This window comes from Cyprinus carpio, chromosome A7 (assembly GCF_018340385.1).
Source record: "Cyprinus carpio isolate SPL01 chromosome A7, ASM1834038v1, whole genome shotgun sequence".
Taxonomy (NCBI): Eukaryota; Metazoa; Chordata; class Actinopteri; order Cypriniformes; family Cyprinidae; genus Cyprinus; species Cyprinus carpio.
In genome coordinates this window covers 19,038,276-19,063,896 of record NC_056578.1, presented here as the reverse complement: position 1 = coordinate 19,063,896, position 25,621 = coordinate 19,038,276, and the positions used below count along the sequence as shown (strand labels likewise).

At 36.1% G+C, this 25,621-nt stretch overlaps 2 protein-coding genes across 4 annotated transcripts; both read right to left on the bottom strand.

Moving 5' to 3' along the window:
* Positions 1-137: 137 nt before the first annotated feature.
* tmem276b (transmembrane protein 276b) lies at positions 138-10,305 on the bottom strand. The gene is made up of 4 exons (XM_019081458.2): positions 9,492-10,305; positions 3,813-3,926; positions 2,630-2,767; positions 138-2,429 (listed from the first exon to the last, which is right to left on the bottom strand). Exons 1-4 carry the CDS (start codon positions 9,868-9,870, stop codon positions 2,179-2,181), a joined length of 882 nt encoding a protein of 293 aa, XP_018937003.2. The 5' UTR covers positions 9,871-10,305; the 3' UTR covers positions 138-2,178.
* Positions 10,306-14,082: 3,777 nt separating this feature from the next.
* Positions 14,083-25,310, bottom strand: LOC109093802 (zinc transporter ZIP13-like). Of its 3 annotated transcripts, none has more exons than XM_042760134.1 (10): positions 25,119-25,310; positions 23,017-23,383; positions 21,888-21,995; positions 20,807-20,940; positions 16,967-17,095; positions 16,698-16,787; positions 15,917-15,967; positions 15,565-15,697; positions 14,863-14,962; positions 14,083-14,729 (listed from the first exon to the last, which is right to left on the bottom strand). In XM_042760134.1, exons 1-10 carry the CDS (start codon positions 25,161-25,163, stop codon positions 14,654-14,656), a joined length of 1,233 nt encoding a protein of 410 aa, XP_042616068.1. In that variant the 5' UTR covers positions 25,164-25,310; the 3' UTR covers positions 14,083-14,653. The 3 variants fall into 3 exon arrangements, with proteins under 3 accessions (XP_042616068.1, XP_042616069.1, XP_042616070.1); XM_042760135.1 differs by having other exon boundaries at positions 23,017-23,364; positions 25,119-25,278; XM_042760136.1 differs by having other exon boundaries at positions 23,017-23,342; positions 25,119-25,269.
* Positions 25,311-25,621: the final 311 nt, after the last annotated feature.

The following is a 25,621-nucleotide window of genomic DNA, read 5'->3' as shown; positions in this document are numbered from 1 at the left end:
GTATGTGTGTGTGTGTGTTTACACAGAGCATGTTAGCAATTAAGTCAAACTGAACCCCAAGTGGGCTATCATATTCAAAACTATTTAATAAAAAATAAAAAAACGCTGAATGAAATATAAATGAAAAGAACATCATGTTGAAATGCTACCAACAGTTTATTACATAAAATAAAAGTCATTTAAAAAAAATTGACACAATCTAAATACACTGAAATTAATCAATATGACAGCATGCGGGACAATGATACTTGTTTTCTCCAGCTGTAATTATGACATGAACTAGTAAAAACTGTTCATACCCAAAAATAAATAAAAAAGTGGTGCTACTTCAGCTGCCAAAGAAAATGGCAGCTTTTGTCTCATATCTCCCCAAAAGTGGCAAAACACCTGAAGCTGCTTTTATTCAAAAAGCTTTTTTACACATTGTTCTTGTGCTCTTTTTTTAAAATCCTGTCCAAAACATTCACATCTTTTTCTAAATGGTGTGTTTTACCTGATTGCAGTTCGTCAGAAAGTTCCCACTTAATACATCACTTTCCTATCTACCTAAAGGGATTTGTTCTTTTGGCTTTGTTCATTTTATGTTTGAGACATAAATGTTTGTGCCAATCAGCTGAAAGCTTTACCCTAAAATGACTGGATACCCCAGCTTCCCTCAAATTACAGTTTACAAACACTTTCCTGTTCCCCAAAATATGCACTCAGAATACATCCACAGTATTTTCCGTCCTTAAAGTCTTACATTAACTATTGCATTTCCCCATCCCCACTGTGAATATCAACACCAGTATATTGTGCTCAAGAATTGATCTGGATTCTGTGGAGGTCTATGAGACCATGAATACATGTGAGGCATTAGTAAACTGTGCTTTGCACAGTAGCATCCTCAATAAATAATACCCATTGGTGAGAGAAAAATCAATATGAATTATTCATAATAATGTGGAAACACTCACTTTAAAAAAAAAAAAACATTACAAGATTCTTACTAGATTAAAGCCTCCAGGCCTTTTGGGGTTTTTAAAATATTGTTTGGTTGGAGTCATCTAAAAACAAACATTACATGATGTAAACATTATAACTTGCTGCGTGTCATGTATTGTACCATATTCAACACTCTACCTGCAATCCATTGTCTTGATTTCAATTCTGTACATTATGCGTTCTGTATTTAGACCTCACATCATTTTTTGTGGCACAACACTGAGTTTTTTTCAAAATCTTCAACTTGCTTGCGCAGCCAAAGCTTAATTTGTATCTTGACTATTCAGCCACATTCAGTTGTGGTTGGAAGGTGCTAAGCTCTCATATAACTCTGATTCTAATCATGTTGTACTCATTACAGCAATAAGGCTTCATGAGAAATGATGTTCAAGAAACCCCCCACAAACATTTTCATTAAGTTGGTTATCCACATGCCATTTAGTAATAAATTTGGTCAGATTCCTCAAACCAGCTACCACAGACCAAGCCACGTCACCGATCATTACAGTCAAAACAAAGAGTATCCCAAGCATAATTTCCTACAAATGTAGACCTGAAATCTAAACAAAACCATATATACGCATACCGACTCTCTGAGGCCATAGGAAATGTGCTTCTCAAAGCTTAAATGGCAGAAATACTTTTATCTCTCCTTTTCCCTTCACTCCGTGCTTACAATCCTCCACACCGTCAGTCAGCTATAAGAAAAACCGTGGATTTATTTGTCCTCTTGATGTCCTTGAAAAGATTTCTGTGCAGTTGTGTGATTTTGAAAAGAGAGCACCATTTTATTATGAATCGTCCTGGAGAGAAGACAGTTGCCTCTCTGAAAATTTTCATTGTTTTTCTTTTTTTTTTTTTTTTTTTTTTTTGCCACAAAGGACCAGAGTGAGACATGTGAGAAGGTGGAAGATGCTTGGTGGTCTGTGCTTGTGTCTCCTTTTGACTCTATCAGCAGTGTTCAGGTCATTTACAGACTTTAACCTTTTAAACAAATGGACAGTGTACACGAGTCGTGTTGACAACGGTGAGCAACAAGAGGCCAAAAGCCACTGGAGACATATGAACATGGAAAGAGGAATGATCCAGTCAGGATACTGCATGATGGTGAAGAGGCCAGACGCTTTGTCCTTATGTAGACGCTGTATACATTTTGTGAAAATGTTGCTGCAATGTTGCTCCAGAAGTCTCTGATCACACAGTCCCATTTTCGTGCCTGGACTTGTGGACTGTGGTGCGGGCCAAGGGGCTGCTTAAAGAAGGGGCCAGTGTGCATAAGAAACCGGCCAGCAGGGTGAGGCCCAGTCCGCCCCAGGCACAGAACATGGACCAGCCATACCCATGACTGATGTCCTCTGGAAGGCCGTACAGGTAACGTGGATAACGCGACAACTCAAAGTTAATGCCCGCCACACACGTACAAAGGGAGATAATACAGCAGGTTCCTGTCAAGAGGGGAAATTACTCAAGATGTATCATCAAACATTTATAAAACACCCTTTCTTTTAGATCACAAATAGAGGATGCAAAGCTTTTGATCTATTTTCAAAGCACCTTCTAAACACAGCCATTAGATGGCGAAAAAATTGAGCAGTCGAGTTCTATTCTCTCACACACGCGCACAAATGCACACTCTGTGTCTTACCGCCCATGAGGAAGAGTAGTCCAGCTACATACTGCATGAGATCATGCTGTTGACAGCATCCAAGAACTCCGATGCCCCAGCCAAAAAGGATGATAGAGACAGCCATGCCCACAAAACCTGCTGTCATCCTTCGGAGGTCTGCAGCACAAAACACCAACATCAAGCCTTGTTTGTTACCATTCAGGGCTTGCAAGCATCTAGTGATGACTTCTGTTGTATGTTAAATATTTACTTTTGCATTTTTATTCATCAAGGTCCTTTTTATTATTATGTCACATACTACAAAGGAAGTAATGAAACAAATACAGCAAAAATATTGCCAACAAAGCAACTGATTACAGCTGTACTATTATTATAAAAAGCACATTTCAAAGCACATAATTTTGGCTACACAGGGCCAGGTATATTATTGATTTGAAAAAAGGGGAGGGAAATAATAATAATAATCAATGATAAAAGATGTGCATATCACTTCTGTACATATTATTGTTATACCTTATCTTGAACAAAGTATTTTGTCTATTCACTACCATTCAAAAATAAAATTTCTTGTTACCAATGTTAAAAACATTTGTGCTGATTAAAATTTTAGTGGAAAATGTGAGACATTTTTAAGGATTCTGGATGAGTTCGAAATAATAACACTTATTAAAAAAATCTTCTGTAACTTTATGAATGGTTTTACTGTCACTTTAAACATTGAATCATTTAATGCACCCTTGATAAAAGTAATAATTACTGTAAAAAAAAAAAAAAAAAAAAGGGAAGGTAAATTATCAAATCAAAACAAAAGGAGGTAAATATTCAGGCTGCCAGGCAGGCAGTATAAAATGTTTGACCTTTTTGGTGAAATAATGAATCTTTTTAGAGTACATAAGCTGTCTAAGGTAGTGGCTGAAAGTGTGTATGTAAGACGTCTAGTATAAGGAGGATTACAAAAGTATCATCCATCCATCCTGCAAACCGTTTTCTTCTGTAGGGAGTCACGGACAAAAGTATCATATTTTACCAAAATATTTCTACAACTAGGAAAAGATCAATTACAGTCTTTTCTTAGTAAAAGTGTTTCATATAAATATTGCATCGAACAAGCACATCACAGACACAATTGTTAATGCGATAATGAACGGCTCAAACCCCAAGGCATAAATGTTGTAAATCTGACACATGTAAAGTGACTCACGCAGGGCATGCCACTCATCTTGCCGGATGGTCTTGGTGATATTGACAGGAAGGTTTCGAGGCAGGATCGAAGAGGTGTAGTGATACTTCACAGGGGTGCATCTCTCAATCAACCCTATTTGAACAAAACAATGAATCAAACATTGTACAGAAGTATACTCTTTCATGACATTTACAGTGTTTAGCAAAAGCAAATGAGTCAGAGTTCTGAGGAACAGCAGGTCTGTTGTGATCACAAAATGCCACAAGAGGCCCATACTTGTATTCAATTTAATTAAACGATTTCCTGGAGAGCAATTAAGGACACACGATCAAATGCACAGGGTCATAAATGTCATAACTTATACTTCGTTGATTTTAATCTCATGTAAAATTAGAGAACCAGTGTTTAAAAATAAGTATTCTTCATTTAAACGTTTAATACTGTCTATATAGCCCTCAGTTGATAAGAATACTTGAACTGCAGAAACAATCACTATTGTCACTGAAATAGAGCCTATGTCTGCAAAAGTACTATTTTAAAGGGAAGAGTTATGTTTGTTTACCCAAAAATAAATAAAAAGTAACTAAAAAAATGCCAAACATGCCATGCCATAAGTAAATAAAAACTAACATGCAAGTAGTAGAAAAATAAGATAGTGATTCCTAAACAGTATAACATTACATACTATTTTAATTTAAGACAAGCATTTGGTTGGCACTGTAAGATTTTGCGTCATCGTGAATGACATAAGTGTGAGTGTGTTGTGAGTGTATGTGTGTGTGTGTGTATATATATTACTGATTGCCTTCCTCACTCTTGAGAACCTTATGAATCCTGAACAGGCGCGTATAAACCTCAGAATAATTAACTTGCACTTCATGAAGCCGGAAACAGCCTATAGTCATTTTCTTTCATAAGGTTTCCTCCTTCTGGACATAAAAACAGGCTTAATCGGAGAGAAATTCAAATCTTCATCAGAGAAGCCTCAAATGTAAATCAGATAGCATGAAATGTTGCAGTGACTTGCATAACAAATACATTTCTGTTGCCACAGGCTATGCAGGGTTTTTCGAGGTACACTTTGTGTTCTTTTCCCCCACATCAACTTTATTTTTAGCTTTCATCCAGCTGATGATTTGGTCTGGGATTGATTTGCATAAATCAGAGCAGGCATTCATGTTCTATTCATAAGTTTTGCAACGCGCGTGGTATGGTTTGACACTCTTCCAGTTGTTAGACTAGGTGATGGTGATGAAAGACATGAAGTGGTTTTCTTTTTGGATGCCTCTATATTTCTTGATGTTTTAGCCGTGTTGCAGTATATAGTTGTGATTACTTTTTTGGTTACAGGGAAACTTTCTTAGCCAGCATTTCTTTCAGATTCATATGGAAGCCCTTTTCTGCTGTGGAATAATAATAAAAAAGGGGTAACTGAGACTTCTGTTTTCACAATTCAGACTTTTTTCTTGTGATTCTAAGTTTATATTTCACAATTCTGAGTTTATATGTGACCCTGGACCACAAAACCAGTCTTAAGTCGCTGGGGTATATTTGTAGCAATAGCCAAAAAACCACTGTATAGGTCAAAATTATCGATTTTTCTTTTGTGCCAAAAATCATTAGGATATTAAGTAAAGATCGTGTTACATGAAGATATTTTGTAAATTTCCTACTGTAAATATATCAAAACTTAATTTTTGATTACTAATATGCATTGATAAGAATTAATTTGGACAACTTTAAAGGCGATTTTCTCAGTATTTTGATTTTTTTGCACCCTCAGATTCCAGATTTTCAAATAGTTGTATCTCGGCCAAATATTGTCTGATCCTTATAAACCATACATTTTTAGATTAAAAAAAGAATATTATTTAAAACTTGCAATTCTGAGAAAAAAAAAAAGTTTGAATTGGGAGAGGTTAACATGCAATTGCGAGAAAAAAGTCAAAATTACCTTTTTTATTTTTTATTCCATGGTGGAAACAGAAAACACACACACACACACAAAAAAAAAAAAAAACAGAAATGCAAGATGTAAACTAAGATTTCAGAGAAAAAAAGTCTGAATTGTAAAATGTAAACCACAAATTGTGAGATGTAAACTTGGAATTGCAAGGAAAAAAAGAGTCAGCATTCTAAGCTTATATCTCACAATTCTGACTCTTTTTTTTTTCTTCAGAACTGCAAGAAACAAAGTCTGAATTATAAGATAAAATTCACAATTACTTTTATTTCTTAGCAGAAATGGGCTTCCATAGATCCCCAACAATAAACTCTTGAAATATTTGGAATACTTTAAAATGTTCTATACATTGTCACTCAAACTGTAAAACCAAATTTATTGACTGAACTTAAAATGGGAAGTTAAGTAAGCTTTAGAGCACAGAGAAACATATTAATTGTACATATTTCAATTCAGTCTACTCAGTGAACATTACCAGAAAATGTCAAATGAAACAAACGACAACAACAACAACAACAACAAATATTCCCAAAGCATTTCTCAGAATCAAAACGAGTATTATAATGTGCTATATTTCTCTTGATGCCAGACATAATTGTTAGCATGGCCAGTTGGGTCAAAGTGAGACTAGTGTTTTCCAACTGATCATTTTGAATAATTAATTCTTCAAACTGCTCCTTAAATTATACAGAACTAAAAACAAACAAAGCAAAAAAACAAGTGATAGCATCATATTTGTAAAAATCCACTTGAACAATTAAGTCAAAAGGATTTCACATTTAAGTGGCTGGCATGAATACAACCTTTAGTATGCTGAAAATAGACTGAGGCCAAGTGGTTTTGTCTGAGACCATAAGCCAAGCAGGATCCAGACCAGGGCACTGAGTAAAGAGATCCACATGAATGTGGTCTTGATAGATCTCCAGACATAGCCTCCAAACTCTTACATACAGTAAACAGTATATATGTGTAACCTGAAGAATATTAGGAATCTTCTGCCGGGGGCTAATCTAGGATGATATTAATCACCTGTTTACACTTCACTAATAGCAATGATATTCTTTTGAGAGATTTGATGATGCAGAAACTGGCTTTCAGCAGGATAAGTCAACTGAATGACTAAAACACACAACTAATCGGTTCTCAAAGCCCATCTGAGCATGACCACATCATTCTACATCAAAACACCTAGTTTAAACATGATTTATTCACCACAGAATATAAAGCATGAATGTTGCAATTGAGTGTGTAAAACTGGATTCTGCTGAGATCGTGGATTAGACAAAACAAGAGAGGAGAGGAAAGGTCAAGGATAAAGAAAAGGATGTGCCGCCATTTAATAATTGACTGTTAAATTCATTCAAGTATGTTCTAGAAAGACAAAGGCACAAAACACACTGAGTTTGTTGCTGTACAGATCTGTGGTGAAATGATTTATACAAACCTTGTGCGTGAGCTGGGCACTTGTGTCATGGTTTTCATATCTATGTGTCCTGTATATTTGTGACAGCTTGTTCTATGTCATTATCACAAACAGACACATCATATACCATGAAGCTGTCACAAAGACATTTCACACGTTCAACTGTTCATCCTCTGCTGAAGAAAGTGCATATATCATTTGTGTAAACAATGAAAATCTGTGATATCTGATGGAAACTACAAAGAGACTTCAGATTAATTGGTGAACAAGTTACAACAAATGAAAAAGAGAAAACCCTGCAGATCAGATTTGGGGGGAAAAAACATATTTGAAAATTTGCACAGAACATTTTATTGATGTTAATGCTTCTATTATGAATTGCTACTGAAAATTACTCCTTGAAGATACTTGACATGTGACATTTAGTCTCATTCAACTTTTTAAAGCATTTAAAATTTGGATAAGAGGACACATTGTGTACTGTAATCACTAGATTTAATCTGAACAGTTCCAGTTCTGTAAGGATCATTTCTACTTTATTTTGGTGGATTTACAGTGCTCGGTTATTTATTATTTGAAATTTTTTTTTTTTACCATTAAGACAAGTAACCATCTATTTTGTACTGTTTTTACATTTAGGACCAAATGTGTTTAGTTGTTTAAGAAGAGTATTACTGACAATGAAGAACAATGTTCTGGCTGCTTTATGTGAACACAAAGATGACTGTGTTGATAATGAAGGGTTGGTGAATAAACTGGACCTTAAATCTGGAAGCGATGTATTCCTGGGTGCTGGCTCACAGCCTAACACACCACCATTACTTCATCAATCATGACATCTACAGAGCCACTTAGAGTGACCTGGGAAAATCAATGAACAAATTATTGATGAAGATATGGTCAAGTGAGCAGCATTTTATCTCTTTGCAACCCAGCAGGAGAAAAGGCTATTGTAAAAGCTCACACTTACAGTAATATAAGGCCTGAACATAATGTGGAATGAGATCTTTATCAAAGAATACTGTACCAAATGGTAGAGAGTGCTGTAAGCCTCTTATATGAGATCAGTATTCATATGATGGGGTAAGTAAAATATAATAATTTTGCTTAAGTGTAATGATCTTATTATGGATAATGTTATCTGATAAACGTTATGGTCTAGGCATTCCTTAACTTATCTGAGTAGGTCAAAATTTGTTTTAGAAAACCAATACTCGTTTTCACTGCTACTCCATTTATATGCCACACTTGAACAGTGCATTTCACTGTCCTTCCTCCTGTAAAAACTGCTCATTTTGGTTTGTTTTCGTCAACCCTGAGCATTTCAATTACATGAGATTTAGAATACATACATTACATAACACATTTGGTGCTGCTTTGGTTCTGTGTAAATGAGAACGCAAAGACAAAATGCTCTTTTAAACAACAACAACAAAAATTCTTTATGATCTGAAGCTCTGTGAGGTGCTTTTTGGTAGGAAACAGTGAAAACAGTGATCCAGTATAGACTTTAAAATATATTAAAATGCCTTTATTTAACTGACTATTTAATGATAGAAAACATTTTAAAAGAGAGAACAAATAAAGGTCTGCAAACCTTCTTTTTGTTCAGATCTGTCGTTCAAATTCAGTACATTAAAATGCAAATCATACAAAAAATTATTTTCTTTTTTTGTGGAGCTTAAAGTCAAACATCTAGATGATGTAAAAAGAGATTGAATAAAAGGCTGAAAGTCTTGAAGAAAGAAAAGGAGGTTAGGTAGTTTGCCATAATCCCCTATTTGTTTACTTTTAAATAGTTTTATTTAAAAATATAATTTCTATATTATTTTAAAAATAAATAAATCTTTTAAAATCGTGGTTTTAACCAACATTCAGGTTTCCATGTCTCTTTTTCTAATTCTTTTTTAAACATCCCAGACATATTTTTCACTGATCCATTTATGCATTTATATAGCAATGCAGAATTAAATCTGGTGTAAGCAACTATCAGTGCCGTCTTCATACATGACACAGGTAGGCTGAATTCAGCACCTCGGATAGCGACAGTGATCTGATTCAGGCCTTCCACATTTCCCGTTTACTATTGACATCGCTTTCCAACTAAACTTAACAACATGATTTAATAAAGGAAATGAAACTAAGCGGAGGTTAATGTCATGTAGGTAAACACGAAGAACCAACCTAACCCAATGGCCAAGCGCAGTGATAATAGAAATTTACCCCTGGATGAACGTCCACATCCGTTCCCTTCAAAACAAAACGGCCTGGACCGAGGCTCTAGTGCACCTCAAAACAGAAAGCAGCTTACCTTTGTAAATGAGATCCTCGGTCTCCAGGTCAAAACCCTCGCGATGACACTTTCTCCACAGACCGGAGATCGTGGAGTTGAACTGGCGGCTACAGTGAGACTCCATGGCCGTCGCCGAAGCTGGAGCGTGCCGCTTCACGCGCGTCTCTGTCGGTTTCCTCTCATAGCCCTTTGGAGGCATCTGGAGAGGCAAGTTGTGATTTGAGATGTAAATGTATCCGGGATCGTTACGCTTGTTTGCGTAGTTCTTACAGCGCTCGCGATGCCGCCGAGCATCCGTCTCGTACCAGTAATCTGTGCAGATGGCCATAACCAACAAGACCAGCGCGCAAAACGCCAAGAAAAGCCCCGCGCTGGTTAAAATCTTAATGGCCGCCATCTTCCCCGCTCGTTGGAGAACCCAGACAGACGCGCGGTCCTCCCTCGGCAGCCTTTGTGAAAGGGGAAAACAAACCGAATCCTTAGCAGCTCTCGGAAGCTGACATGACCAGGCTCGACTCCAGCTCGATGCGATCTATTGTTGCAGAGCGCCCGGACAGATGTGCTGCTTTCCCACCATCTGTTTTGCTTTTGAGTTGAGGAGAGTGGGAGAGATGGGAAGAGGAGATGCGATGCTAGGATCAGGACTGAGTGAGTGGTGCTTCGTGAGAGTGCAGTGCTCTCTCTTTCCTCTTGGGCCTCAGCGAACTGAGGAGAGACCAATTAGGTGCCTCAGGAACACGAGGAATAAGTGATAAACATGAGAGGGTCATTTATTGATCACAAACTCCAGCACAGCATCACAGATCCAACCAGCTGTTCACATATTTCTTCAAGACTGTACTGTATCCTATTAGTTCTCTTGCTCTCCTTGACATTTAAACATCTTTCATTATTAATTGGTGGGCATTCCACGAAATGGATGCCTTTTCCATTTTAGAAAAAGTGATATAAGTAGAATTTAAAAAAAGGTTTTAAACATTCAGTATATTACTTTTTTTTACTGTATAAAAGTGACTCTCTTTACCCACTTATATCAATCAGTTGTTTACTGTAAAAAAGAATTGTAAAAATTACATTAAGAAAAATCCACAAAACCTTTTCCCTTTACTTTATATAAAGTGTTAACTACTGTGTACTAAGATTTAATTTCATACAGTGCATTTATTGTGAAGATACATGTTTTTACATTGTACTTAAATTTACAAATACATGCATGTAATTACAGCTGGAATTGATTTTCTGTAGTTAATCTATAATTCCACTGTTGACCCTACCCCTACCTTAAGAGCATTTTTGTTGTAAATGTTGTTGCATGTTCATTATAATAAATGTATAGTTTTTTTTAATCCTTATATTAAATGGAGTAAAACTGCATCAAATACCAAATGTGCCATTTTGCAGAATGACAATAAATACTTTCTCTAATCATTACAAAATCTTGTTTGTGATCTATTTACAGGTTTATACTCCATGCATTTATATTCTTAAATGATGTGAGGAGCAAATGATGTAAGGAGCATACAAGTATTGGCTGAGAATCTGGATGTAAGATTTATAGTTATACATTTTAATGGGGAGTCAACTTAAAATATTAAAGCAACTGTCTGCAAAGCCAATTTTACTGAACTTCAGGAACACGCACGAAAGCTGTGCCAACTCATTTTTTAAAGTTTGACTGGTTGTTCACTCAACTATACCAGTACAGTTTTAGTGAACTTTGATGATTTGGCACAACGTCATCCACTGAAGTTGAATAAACTCAAAAATGCTTTGCATCCAGTTTTTATTTTCTACAGTGCACTTTCAGAAAATTATACAAATTGAACAGAAAATTGCTCAAAGGAAACTCAGAAGGCTGCAGTCCTGCCGACATATGGTAGACTTTGTCTTCTAAAACATTTCCAGCTGCAATAAATAAAACAGGACAAATCTAACCCACATTATAAGAGGTGAGAAAGTACTTATTACTGTGCTATAATAAAACATTCATTTAGACAGAAATATAACATGTTATAGACATTTTCCATTCCACATTACATCCAGTGGGTGAAATGTAAAACTCTGCATCTGTCCTTTCCAGACATTCTTGTTATTTCAGCATTATTTTCCTTCACTGCTACTCTCTATATATTTCTCACCATTTCCCCATGATCAGGTGCACTCAACTCTTTTACTAATATACTTGTGTGAACTGTAGCAGCACTAACTTGCTACCTGCCATCCATGGATGTAGCCCACAGAGAGGGAGAGAAGCACTGAGAAGAGTTTCAGAAGCGTGGGATGTTCAGGTCAAGATACAGGAGAATAAATCATGTTAGTACAAGCAGCCACGTTTTAGGTGCCCATTAAAAGTGGTTTTGAAGGACAAGGCATAAATGCTTTCAAATATAAAAAGTGGCATATCATTGTCTGGTTTCCCACACACAGTGGGCTCAGTCAGGGCAGATGCCAAAGGAAGACAACCCACAGGCTAGTCGTTATGGCAACGGTCCCTTGCCAAACAGACTGTGTTGAAATAGGACAAGTGTGAACACAAAATCAGTACCACCCCCTGATTCCCATATGACATTTCAGACCCAGACTGTGCAGTAAAAATGTGCTTGTGGCACGCATCTTGGCATAGCCGACACCGTTGCAGAAATGGTACTTTGAACACATACAGGACTTGGACCGGCAGGCAATACAAGCCATTTGAGTATGACATATCATATTAAAAACTGCAAAGACCTTGCAGACTGAGACCTAAGATGTGCATATAAACCCCACACAGTTGTCATTCAAGCAAACTGCATCAGCATGGAAAGCCAAAGCTCGTGGACACGTCACAAAAGCACAGTCTAGGTTGCTAACGGTTAAACATGATGGGGAGTCCATAATGGTAGGGGCAGCAATCTCATGAGAGTCATTTGGCATAATGGTTCCTCCGCATGAACATGTAACAGCAAAGGAATAGGTGGTAATTTAGTAGGTCATGTGCAGCTTATGCTTAAAAACATTGCATCCTCATTATTAAATGCATTTTCCTACTTCAGAAAGGTACTGTATATGCAGTGTCATTCTGACATGAAAACCAGAACTGTTAATTCTGTCATTCTGAGTCCATTAACACTAATTCAATAGAAAAGAGCTGTTTTGATGCAGGAAAGACACTCACTCAACATGCATCACTTCAGTGTCACAAGCAATCTACTGAAGAGAATGGTTCTGCATCTAAAAAATAAAAATAGAAATAAAAGTAAAAAAGTGAAATATCACAAATATATGTTAGCAATTTAATAAACCTAATATATATATATATATATATATATATATATAAAGCTGTCAATGGCTAAATGTGGATCAGAACATGGTTCTCAGATGTACCAAAGTAATCCCATAAAGGGATAGTTCACCCAAAAATAAAAAAGTCATCATTTACTCTCATGTTGTTGGCTATCAACATTCGTCAATATATCATCTTTTTTTTAGTCTGACAGAAGAAAGAAACAGTAACACTTTATTTTAATGTGTCCTTGTTACACGTGCTTATAATAACAATGAATTCTGCATAATTACACTTAAGTAACCCTAGGCCAAATCCAAATCTTAACCCTAACCATATAGTAAGTACATGTAATTGTTTTTACTCCGTACTTATATGTATAATTACACTGTAACAAGGACACCTTAAAATATAGTGTAACCAAAGAAACTTATATATTTAGAAACAAGTTAAATGACAGCATTTTCATTTTTGGATGAACTGTCACTTTAAGTCAAACAGCTTTTCAGCAGTAAAGAGAACAGACACTTTGTTAGGAGGTTAACATATGATTCAGATTTGAGAAACTGTTGGCTGAACTGATTAATACATTTCTACAAGGAATTTCTACAGTGCTAGGAGCAGTTGCACTCTACACGTAAAAGCTGCACACTTAAAAACAAGACGCTACAAGAGTGTTAAATCAAACAGTAACATTTCTTTATTTCAAATATAACAATGGGAGGACTTAAAAGTTAAACATTTTTTCTTTCAACATGACATTGTTAATAGAATAAATATATAATCTCTTTTCAAATATTTACAATCTGGCAAAGACTGTTCTGACCTTCCATGTGATGCATTCAGAACATTCTTTTCAGTAACATTCCATATACAAAACTCCCAAACAGACAATCCATTTATCAACTATTCTGTCTTTTTAAAAATGTGAAAGAAATGTATGAAACGGCACCAAGTCAGTTAAGTAAAAGAACTGTCTGCTTATGAATAATCAATCCTCAAGACTAAATCACTGAAACCTGTGTATTGCAATGCCAGGACAACGATGAACTGTACAGAAGATCAGAAAATGAAAGCTAAAATGCAGCATTGTAGTGGCTATCAGGACACAATCAATAAGACTAAATACTGTGAGGAAAAACAAAAACAGCACAATTTAAACAAGAAGAAAATAAGGCCTGTTAAGCATTTCAAAAGTGTTTGAAAAAACAAGTGTAAATTAATGAATGTGCAATTAGGAATATGTAGTCATGCAAAGTGTGGATATGTCTTAACTTGAGCAAATGAAGTGCAAAATGAGCTTGTATACGTTTAACTTCAATAGAAAGTGAAGCAGTATTAGTTTTAAGGAAACTCAATTATGATGACAATCAAAAATCTGATTATGTAAGCGTATGTGCCTCTCTTAATAGAGGATAAAGTGTTGACTTGTGAAACCTGCATGTGCAGTGTGCTACAATTAAAGTGAATCCCATTGATGTAACCTACAGACATTAGAAATGTGTTTGACAAAAGGTGAAAAGTTTAATGACACCCAGCAGGAACATGAAGAAGAATGCATAATAGTAGAAAATGTTCTGGCATATTTCAACCAAAACAACCACTGTTATTTCTGAGCACCATTTGCACAAACCTGTATTCCCCGTCAGTTTCAGCTGGTGCCTATAAGGCATCATGAGTTTAGTTTCTATTTAATCCGGACACAGGGGTGAAGGATAAGGCTAAAATCACATGGACACAGATTCAAACACCTGATTGTCAAGGCTGTTTCTTTCATTGGTATTTCCTCACATGGTCTTTGAGGGTGACAAAAATCTTTAAATTAAAGCATAACCAGTGGAGTGAATTGTCCATAAGTCCCTCAGCATGCCAGTTAGCACTCTCAATGTCCCTTGATAAAAGAAGTGCTTGCCTATGGCTATTCCATGATGACTGAGAGAAGAGCCATGACTGCTATCCCACAAAACAACAGCAGAATTTGTAGAAAGGAGTTCCTGTGGGAACATGTGATATGATCATTCACATTCAGTTTATTTAATAGGTGACATCTAGCAGGATTTTACATGCAACACTGTGGGATACAAACAGACAGAAAAGACCCCATTCTCAGGGAAGTGGACACTTTACCTAGGGTTGGTCTCCTGTAGCAGATCAGGTACCACATTGACCAAGGCAATGTAGAGAAAGCCACCTGAGGTGAAGGGCAGGATCCAGGCAGTGGCATTCTCTAGAAATACATGTGAGCAGAACCAACACTGAAGAATACATTTGCTAAGGTGCTTAAATGAGCACACTAATCCCCATATACAGTCCAGCAATAGATGATCAGACATTTATTTTGTGGAAAACCCAAATAAAAACACACTAATTTATTTATAAAGCATCAATAGCAGCTAAAAGGGATTCCCATGCCTTTCACAAAGTTAGCATTTATTTAATCAAACTACAGTAAAAACTGTAATATAAAATATCACTACAAACCAAGTGTTAAAACGGTTTTCTATTTTTAGCAGTTATTACTCTATTAAATTATTATCAGTCTTCAGTGTCACATGATACTTCAGAAATCATTCAATAAACATTTATTATTATTATCAGAGTTAAAAAGAGTTGTGCTGCAATATATATATATATATATATATATATATATATATATATATATATATATATATATATATATATATATATATATATATATATATATATATAAAATGATTCATGCATTTTTATGGAATAAAAGTATTAATTCCTTAAAAGAATCTTACTGACCCCAAACTTTTGAACTGTAGTGTATAATCTGAGAGGTGTCTGATGACTGTGGTGTCTTACCTGCCCCATTCTGTGATTGGGAGCAAAGAGCAAAACATGTCCCCAGGACTCCTCCTAACGCTGTACAGAGCTGCATACGGGCGGCCTTCCAACGGTCAAATCCTGCCCGCAGCAAAATGGCAAAATCTCCCACTTTCATAAAGACAGAAATGTGTGCACAGCAAAAGAAATCGGTAAGTACTGAGCCCTATATGAGACATTTCACATAAAATAACTCTTGACTCCTCATTCCAAGTCAATAGTAATAAATTGCTATCGATCAGCTAAAAATGAATCGCATCGTTTTTGAGTAATAATTACCTGGCTAAAACTCAAGAAACAGAGAAAGACAGAAAGATACTGAGATACGTACCTCATGAGGGATCTCATGAAGCAGAATAGCGAAGGTTGTTAAGAAACCAACCTGTAAGAGAGGTAAAATAAGGCATTGTAAACATATTGTAGTGTACTCTTGTTTTCTAATTTAATCTTGGTAGGGCAGTAAAACCATGTTTTATAATCCACACAAAATTTATTTGGCACATATGTTTAACTGAATGTCAACAGAAGCTATGGGGGAGGCAGGGAAAACAGTAAAATGGCACAGTTCTCCATCAATACTCTTCCTTGCATTTCTGCAGCCAAATATGTACGGCCAAGCAAGTGAGCAAATGTGTAAAAGTGTGTTTTTCTGTGCAAGTATAGTGGTTTCTGTTGCACCAAGTCCATTTCCTCTGAAACTCCCTCCCTACGCATGCTGGGAGCCTTATGCTTCTCCACCTGGACTTCAACTCCACAAAGTCATATAAATACTGCTGCACTATAAATATTCCCACACATCACATAAACATCTCTATCTCACTGTTTGCAATGATCAACACTGACCAAAAGAACTATAGTAGAAGCTATCAGTTTAAGATTTAAAAGTGGCCAAATCATATTATATTTATACAGGAACTCTGAATCTATTTATAAAGCACATAAAGTCATTGCTCTACACAGAATTGTTCACATTAACAAGTCATTAATAGTGCACTCTATAGTAGGCTGTTTTAACAGCAATCAGTTTTACTTTAGCATAACTTTATTGAGTTCTGAAGTACTAACAAACCCTGAATCCCATTTATATGGAATTGGTCTCCGTTTGCTCTTACCTTTCGGCTTACTAAGAAGCTTCCTGCCACTGCCAGCCCATGAGTGAAGTTATCAATGCAGTTAGCAAGAAGGTTTAGATAACCACTTGTCTGAAAAAATTAAGAAATAATGCATATACAATAAATCTAAGAGAACGATAATAGGTAATAGACAATTTCAAATGCTGTTCCAAGGAAACGGATAGATTAAAATGTACTTATCTCTAATAATCTTATAACCACTTAGATCTTTTATTGTGAACAAGGCATGATTTGTGTGTGCATCTTACCTTTATTTTCTCGGGCTCTGTGTAAATGCTGATGTCAGTATTTGGCTTGGAGTCTGCGTTGTTGTTTGAGCAGATGCCATTTGTTTTTGGGGACACAGAGACCTCGCTGCTCAGAGCGGTTGAAGACGACTAGTATGGAAAGAGAGAGAACACCACAATAAGTCTAACAAATCTGGGTCTCATTTCAAGGCATTCAAGAGCAAACAGACAATTTTACCCATTATCAAATCTTCAGATGAAATCAGATACCAAGAAAAATTAACCACATACACTACTATTCAAAAGTTTGGGGTCAGCAAGACTGATTGATTGATTGACAAAAAAATGTTAAGCAACACAACTGTTTTTAAAACTGATTAAGAAATGTTTCTTGAGCACAAAATCAGATCAGAGCTCTGAAGGATCATATGACACTGAAGACATATTAAAATATAATCAGTATATATTCAGTTACTTTAAACATTAACATTTCACAATATTACTGTTTTTACTGTATTTTTGAACAAATAAATGCAGCCTTGGTAAGCATAACGGACTTCATTCACAAAAAGATTTCAAAATCCTAACCCCACTCTAGCACATGCAATTTTATGTGCCATTGCTGCATATTTTAAACTTTTACTCACAGGTACTGCCTGTTGTAACTTGTAAATACACTGCTATAAACATGTTTCATTCATTTAGATGTTTATTGACATTTAGGGGGGCAGCTGTGGCCTAATAGGTTAGAGAGTCAGACTTGTAACCCGAAGGTCGCAGGTTTAAGTCTCAGTACCGGCAGGAGTTGTAGATGGGAGGAGTATATTATTATAGAAACTGAGGAAAATGTTTTGTGGGTATCTTTAGCATACCACTACTCTCTATATAGATATTATGCAGTAAATAACCAGAAATTATTTTTTGATTCTTAAATCAAACAGACCAACTCTTCAGCAGACTAATAACACTCAGTATTGCTCCATGTCTACAACTCACACTCAAAGTCCAAAAATGTAAGCTTTTGTGAAATTTAAAAACATTTCTGCCTCTAAATTCACAAAATTCGTTCCATAGTTTGTCGAGAGAGAAATGGCTGACAAAAGCTGACTGTGAGAAGAGAATCGTTCTTTACAGCAGCTGCCATTTTCAATTGTAGTAACAGAACTAGACGCTTCCTCCCTGTTCTAGCCCACAGTCTGTAAAGCCTTTCAGCTGTGGTTTCTGTGCACCGTGGCTGACTTCTGTGGCCTGTCTGTCTGCTGATGGAATGCTGGTGGCAGCTGCTTCCTGCTAGATGATATTTATAACTACCCAAACAGAGCAGAGGCTATCAATCAAACTCCCAGGTCTCCCGTAAGCAAGGAAGAAGACTCAGCATTCACAAAAAGATTCAAGACATAGACCAAGTCAAATTAAAAGTTATAATTGGAAGGGAAGGGTGGGGGGGACTGGACATCTACGTCACAGGCACTGCAAGCCCCTCTGTTTTGTGTGATTTGAGTGTCCAAGGCACTCAAGATTTGCACTAAAAAAGTGACAGAGCTGATGTCATGTCTACACTAGAAAGACAGGCAAAACAAACTTTTAATTCTTTTGTTTTAGGAAGCATCTTAGAGCAAATATTTCAAGGTCTTGAGCGGTTATATCCATCAGGGTGGAGCCTGAAAAGTGAAAGGTGTGCGTGTGTGTTTAAGTGACTAAGGCAATATGGTGATGCAATACACTGAAACAGTCCAGAATAAAAGGGGTTTGGGGTTCTTCCTGAATGCCGGGAACAGTCCTGTGGGTATCTGAATGGGACGTGAGTTGTAATGTTTTAAATTTCTGTCTGACACAAACAGTGATTCATGATTCGTGGCTCCACAACATTTCTATAGCATCAATTATTCAGTCAGGACTATTCCCTCTCTGTGTGTGCCTTAATCTCTGAAACGACAAGTTTAAACAAGAGTACAACATAAGAAAACATTTATTTCACTTAGATCCTTTGTGGTTCTTCTGTAATCATATGGTGCTAATTATTACTGGATTATTTATTTTCATGCAGCATCAATATTTTGGTAAATATTTAGGTCAGGTTTTTTTTTTTTTTTTATATTTTTCACTTCACAAGATGTTTTTTATGAAACACTGCTTTAGTAGAGAGAAGTTTTCGTACAAATTTTGCATAGTTTTTTTTTTTTTTTTTTTTTTTTTTTTAGATATTTTGCTTTTGCAAGGACGGAAACATTCTAGACATTTCTGTAACATTCGGTAATATTCTAGTGCTTTCTAGATCATTACATAACATTGTGGGACTAGTCATAAAAGACCAAAAAAAAAAAAGCTATATACTAGCTTCGCATTATGCAAAAACCATGTAATTTTTGTTCATGAGTAATAACAGATTAGCTTGTACTGTAAGTTGTCAACATACTTTTTTAGGTTATCACTGCACTTTTAATGACAAAAAATGTAATGTGACTTTCGTATTCAAAAAAACAAAATAAAATGCAAAACAAAATTTAAAAAGATTCTGTAGAATTCCAAAAACAAAACAAACAAAAAAAAAAAACTGACAAGAGTTGCAGGGGCCATTAACCCCTTAACTGTCACTCACATTTTTGAACAGACTTGAAAGTGCACAATCCAAACTTTTTTCCAATTTTTATAATTCATGAATGAAAACATTTTGTAACATGATTTTGATGAACCATTTTCATGGTAATGCAATGTCTGATTTTAAAATGGGTTTCAGTTTTTCAAAGGATGAATTTTGAGATTTTAAGTTTTCAGTTGATATATAATTTCTGATGATTTCTAAAGTGTGAGAAAGAAAAAGGCAACAAAAAAGACTTTTTTGGACAAAGGTCAGAACTCCTGTTATGATGCTGATTTTTGAGGTGCATTCTTGTCATAAATTAATCTATTACTTTTCCTACATAATTTTTAACAAAAAACATTGGTAAAATATCTATTTAGGAGTCTTAGACCTTTCCAACAATATATAGTTTGTCAGGATTAGATTAGGATTTAATGCGCTGTTTTCTTTCAAATCAAAAATTGTGGCACGGCTGATACAGAAGAGCATACACAGCATATGGTGATATGGAGAGACATACAGAGGAGACTATTGACAAAGGAATTATTGAAAAAAGTCGTTATTTTTGTTTTCTTCGCTTACAAAAAGTGTTCCTGTCGCTTCATATAACCCAGATTGCACTTCTGATGGCAGATGGAGCATTCTGATGACGACTTTCATACCTTTTATGGACCTTGACACTTCTATTTACTTGGTAGTCTCTGGGACAGTCACAGGCCTCCCAATTTTCATCCAAAATATCTTAAATTGTGTTCCAAAGATGAACGAATCTTTTACGGGTTTGGAATGACATGGGGGTAATTTTCATTTTGGGGTGGAGTATCCCTTTAAGAACTGCAATGAACCAGACAGAGGTTTAGAACATTTAAAGCCTGCTGAACTTTTTCCAGAGACAAAACCACTTTGTTTTACAAACACTTGGGTCATTGTTTCCAAAACAAGCAGAATGCTTGGTTAAAAGGCCAATGAAACCACAAACTATTACTCCATCAACCAGTACTCAAAAGGAAAATGTGCCAGTAAATAATTTTTAATAACACTTATTAATTTTTTTTGTAGTTAAATAGAAAAAAAAAAGAAATAAACAACTGGACTCTGTTCTAAAGGTATTCTACCAGATGGTTGATAAGGATGAATAATGAATGTCTGTAGAGTGCACAACTCACCATCGTCCTTTGGCTCCCCCATGAGGTTCAGAATCGCAATGTTCCAATGTGGACACACATCAATTGAACTGATTTAAAGAGCTGGAATATGAACTAAAAGCTCATGTAACTTACTTTAGTTCTTTGGCAGGCAGCTTTGCTCTCTGGGTCACTGTCAAAATCAGGGAACACCTTTTCCAAAATCAGAAAGGACAGCAGACCCCCTATCACCCACAAACCCTGTGTATGATAGTGGCTGTGGGACCCATCTATCCAGCATATGCAAACACAAAACGGGGGGAAGACAATTTTCAATTTTTTTTTTTTATAAAATCAAAGAAAACAAAAAAAATCAAAATAATTACTTCATTAAGCTCTGTCCAGTGCTGTTATTGTTAACTAAAACTATTTAATAGCATTTAATTAAATGAAAAAGCTGAAATAAAATGTATGAAGGAAATGTTGCCATGGAAACTAACTAAAATACAATAAGCTAAAACTGCTAAATTAAACTGAAAAATAAATCTAAATGGAAACATAAAAAAGGCAAAAAAAATTATAAAATGCACAATTACTGAAATTAAGATGAAAACATAAAAGTCATTAAAATATGAATAAATTATGTGTTTGTATACTACTGTATAAATACTAAAATTACACTGGCTTTGCCTTAAAAACTGTACTATATATATTGACCAAACCTGCGTTTTATTAATAATATTTGACAAGCTTTTGGTCTTATAATACCAAATAACATTAAAAAAAAAAAAGTTAATAACGCTCTGTGAGCCTTGAATCCCAAAAATGAATACCTAAGATCATTAGGGGGAAAGTAAATGTTACTAAGTGCCATTTTCCATATTGATTTCAGTACCGCAGTAAATATGAGAAACTGAGGCAGAGTTCCCAAGGGGACAAGGTTTAACAAAGGGTCAATTAGTACACACTATTGATGTTAAAATGTTAAAAAAAAGCCATAGTTTCCTGCAAAACAATGTAAGGGATTCCCTTACATTGGAAGAGAGAAAACCTCGACAACCACACCAAAGCATAGATGAATTACAAAACCACACATGCTTATGACTACTGGGAGTCACAGAGAGGGTTATTAAGAAAAAAAAACAGACCAAAAAGAGACAGAAACAGAAGCACACATTCAGATGACGATTAATGCATGACCACCAGCAAATGTTGTATATAATGTGAGAATTCTCACCAGGACTGGAAGTGTAAGCCCACGCTTCAGGAAGGAGGTGGAGAAACACGTCGCCTAGGAGACCACCAATGGCAAAACTCAGCAGCTTCTTCAGCTTCTGACACCCAGCTGCAAACAGTGCAAGAGCATCAGCGGAACAGATCTTCTCTTAAGCCTATCTACTTCCTGATTGGGATCTATTGCCAGACTCTAATCTATTTCTGCATGACTGATATTATCTTCGCAGACAAAAGTTTCACCGAGCAGCACTGCCCTCTGCAAAGGTCTTTAGAGTGTGACCTGTCAACCATATGATGTTATTGCAAACTTTTTTGCATCCTATTATGGTTCTTCTCTTGAACGTCCACTACACCGAGAAATATTTAGACAAGCCATGACAGGTGTAGCTGAAAACGTGCTTGCTCAACAAATTCTTTTATAGCTCAAGCATGCTCACACAACACTTTTCGAAGTGACTGGATACTCTCTCTTCAAGATACTTTATATCAGTTTGGGGAAGATTCTCAATAAACCAATCGAGCTTGGTTTTCACATTAATTAAGGATTGGACCTGACACCTTATAAAAATGTTTTAACGATGAATCACCTATAATATTATAACTGTGGCTTATTCTGTGGCTGGGAAATTACTTTAACATGGTGTGAAAAACAAAATGTGGAACCAGGCATAAGCAGCAAAGGAAAAAAAATCCCACAGAGAACATGAGCTTAAAGTGAAAGAAGCTCTGCTTTAAAGTAAGCAAACATATGTGTGAAGACCTAAATCACTCTACAAACCGGTTCTCTCTTGCTTGTATTAATAACAAACTCTTGTCTATTTGTCACACTAGGCCTGATGTGTGACCATCTCATTTTTCCTTTCTGCTTGGAAACTATAGATGCCCTGCACAGGGCCAGAAAAGACTCATAATTTTTCCACTTCTGATAGAATGAACAAAGAAAAGACACAAAATACTGATCCCTGCCCGTAAGTCTGCACCAGGACACTGGACCAGCTCTGACTGTAACACAATGCTACCTCTACATGATCTGGTTAGCATGTAACCTGATCCTAGATTAGTTATTATAAGGAGCTGTTTACAGACACAGACCTAGATCACACAATCATGTAAGAATAACTTTGACTTACCCTCGGTTTTCAAAGTTGTTCCTGCTTCAATGGGTATCACTAAGAGTGGGAAGATGCCACTGAGTCCGATGGCAATTGATCCCACAAGTGAGTAGAACCAAACATCTAGGTTATCTATGGAGAACAGTTTATCCAGGTCTAGAAGGTCCTTAATGCACCATGGTCCTGGTCCTGCAGGTGCCGTCTTTGCTTGGGCCACAGCAGTCTGAGCCATCATCTTACCGCCGAAGGATGATGCCAGTAGGGCGGCACCAAGGAGCAGCATTGCAAATGCCCAAACAGGCTTCTCAGGTCCTGCGCTCATCAGCCCAGACCTCCGCAAAGCACTTTGAAGAAACATGTAGGGTACTGTAAGGCAGAGAGGAGCCTTCAAACAAAATTTCATGAAGTGGAAAGATTAGTTGAGTTTTAATAAGGTCCGGGGTTTCTTAGACTCGGATGAAATTAAACAGTTAGTTTTAGTTAGCATCATGTTAGCGGCATTAAATGTTTGAGTCACTTAGAAGCAATTTACCTAGAGTTTCAGAAATCAGAATTTATATTCTATTCTTTATACACTACCACTAAAAATTTTAGTGTCAATAATATTAAAAAAGAAAGAAAGAAAGAAAGAAAGAAAGAAAGAAAGAAAAAAAGAAAGAAAGAAAGAAAGAAAGAAAGAAAGAAAGAAAATAATACTATTTTGAGCAATGATGCATTAAATTGACCAGGCTTTTATATTGCTACAAAAATATATTTAAAATAAAAGCAGTTCTTTTGAACTTTATATTCAAAGAATTCTAGAAAAAAAAGTCACAATTTCCACAGAAATATTAAGCAGCACGGTTTTCAATATTGACAATAATAAGAAATCTTATTTTAGCCCCAAATCAGCATATTAGAAAGAAGAAGAAGAAAAAAAAAAAACTTACAGTGCCCAAACTTTTAGTGCATTTCAGTAGTGCATTTCTTTTTTCTTAACACAGTAACATCTGTGAAACTGTATTATTATTGGATGCACAGCAACTACCACAAAGATGCGAGTTGATTTGCTTTTCCAAATTTAATACCTGTTGTAGTTCTTATATAGCAACTTGTCAATAACGCCTTCAAAATTAAAGTTGTTAAACAAAAAGTATCTTCAAGAAATGGTCTCCCAAGACTTATTTATAATTCAGAAATTATTATAATCATTATATCAAAATTTATAATTTTAAAAACACATTGGAAAACTGGAGGGGGAATCCGTGGTGAATTAGCCCTCTGGCTTGGCCTACAAATTGAAAGGTCTAGATATAGTGACTGACTAAGCGCAATAAACACACACACACACACACACACACACACACACACACACACACACACACACACAACAGTATACGCCACATAAAAAGACAGACGTTTAAAAAGACCAGGGCAATGTGAGTCACAACCTAAACAAAACACCACACCTAGGTATTCAGTGCCAACACAGCGAAATAATCTACATAGAGATGAAAACATGATATCAGATAATGCAATAGAGTCAGGCCGAACACAATCTCTTCACATAGTTTATAACTATAACCTATGATAATGATAATGAGGATAAATGAGCTCAGCTGTCTTCAGCAGCTGAAATTTTTACGATATTGAAACATGTCATATGAGTTTAAATAGCCTTTATTGCACAAATATGTAAAAAAAATTGTTGTGATTGCCACTAATAATGCCCGTAGGCTACCGGGTGGACAAAAAAAGCAAATGTTACATTCACACAGAGGCAGCACGTTTGGACAGTCTGTGGATGTGCATGAGATGAAGAAGGAGCGGAGAGATTCCAGAAAAAATCCAGCCCACTGGGCTTTAAAACACTCCAAAGTTTGCCACCTTTCAGCGTTTGGCTGCTAAACTAATTAAAACAGCAAGAAAGCTCAAAGGCAGAAACGTCAGTTTTATGGTTTACTTCAGGGCGCTGAAGAGCCAGTCTATACGGCGGAAATTCGCAAAACACAATGTTGCTGCAATGTTTCTAATAAAAACAACGGTGCACATAAACTACCTCGAGACAAAGTTGCGTGCTTGAAAAACAAATCACTGTCTACCAGATTCGCAGAGATACATAAACAAACGTGTTGTCTTACCCGGCTGCAATTCCTACAGTTTTTACTCCGGCTAGACCCTGCCATCCAGGCACTGCTGTGCTGTCTGAGAGCAGGAGTAGCCTACAGCAGGCAGTCTCCCGATTTCCCTCCTGAAAGATTTTCCACGGTCAGCCACGTCTCACCGACCGGAAGTGCATTTCCAGACTGCGAAGAGAGGGACGAGCTGAGCGCGCGCTGACCAGAGGAGGGGACTTCAACACCAAATATATATGTGGAGAAAGTGCTGGAAGAAGATGGTTGTTGAACCCGTTGTAAAAATGGCTAAAGTTAATAATGAAAAAAGTAATTTCGTTTTGAGGGTCCAGGACAGATCAAAATAAATTTATCCTGTGATGTTTTGAATTCTTTATAGTGTCTCTATCTATCTATCTATCTGTCTATCTATCTATCTATCTATCTATCTATCTATCTATCTATCTATCTATCTATCTATCTATCTATCTATCTATCTATCTATCTATCTATCTATCTATCTATCTATC

Coding starts and splice junctions, on each gene's coding strand:
- tmem276b (XM_019081458.2), bottom strand. CDS start 9,870: ATGGCGGCCATTAAGATTTTAACCAGCGCGGGGCTTTTCTTGGCGTTT. Junction 2,768..3,812: donor AGATGAGTGGCATGCCCTGC/GTGAGTCACTTT, acceptor TTTGTGCTGCAG/ACCTCCGAAGGATGACAGCA. Junction 2,430..2,629: donor ACTACTCTTCCTCATGGGCG/GTAAGACACAGA, acceptor CCCTCTTGACAG/GAACCTGCTGTATTATCTCC.
- LOC109093802 (XM_042760134.1), bottom strand. CDS start 25,163: ATGGCAGGGTCTAGCCGGAGTAAAAACTGTAGGAATTGCAGCCGG. Junction 17,096..20,806: donor CTGCCTGCCAAAGAACTAAA/GTAAGTTACATG, acceptor TTTCCATACTAG/TCGTCTTCAACCGCTCTGAG. Junction 14,963..15,564: donor CCAATCACAGAATGGGGCAG/GTAAGACACCAC, acceptor ATGTATTTCTAG/AGAATGCCACTGCCTGGATC.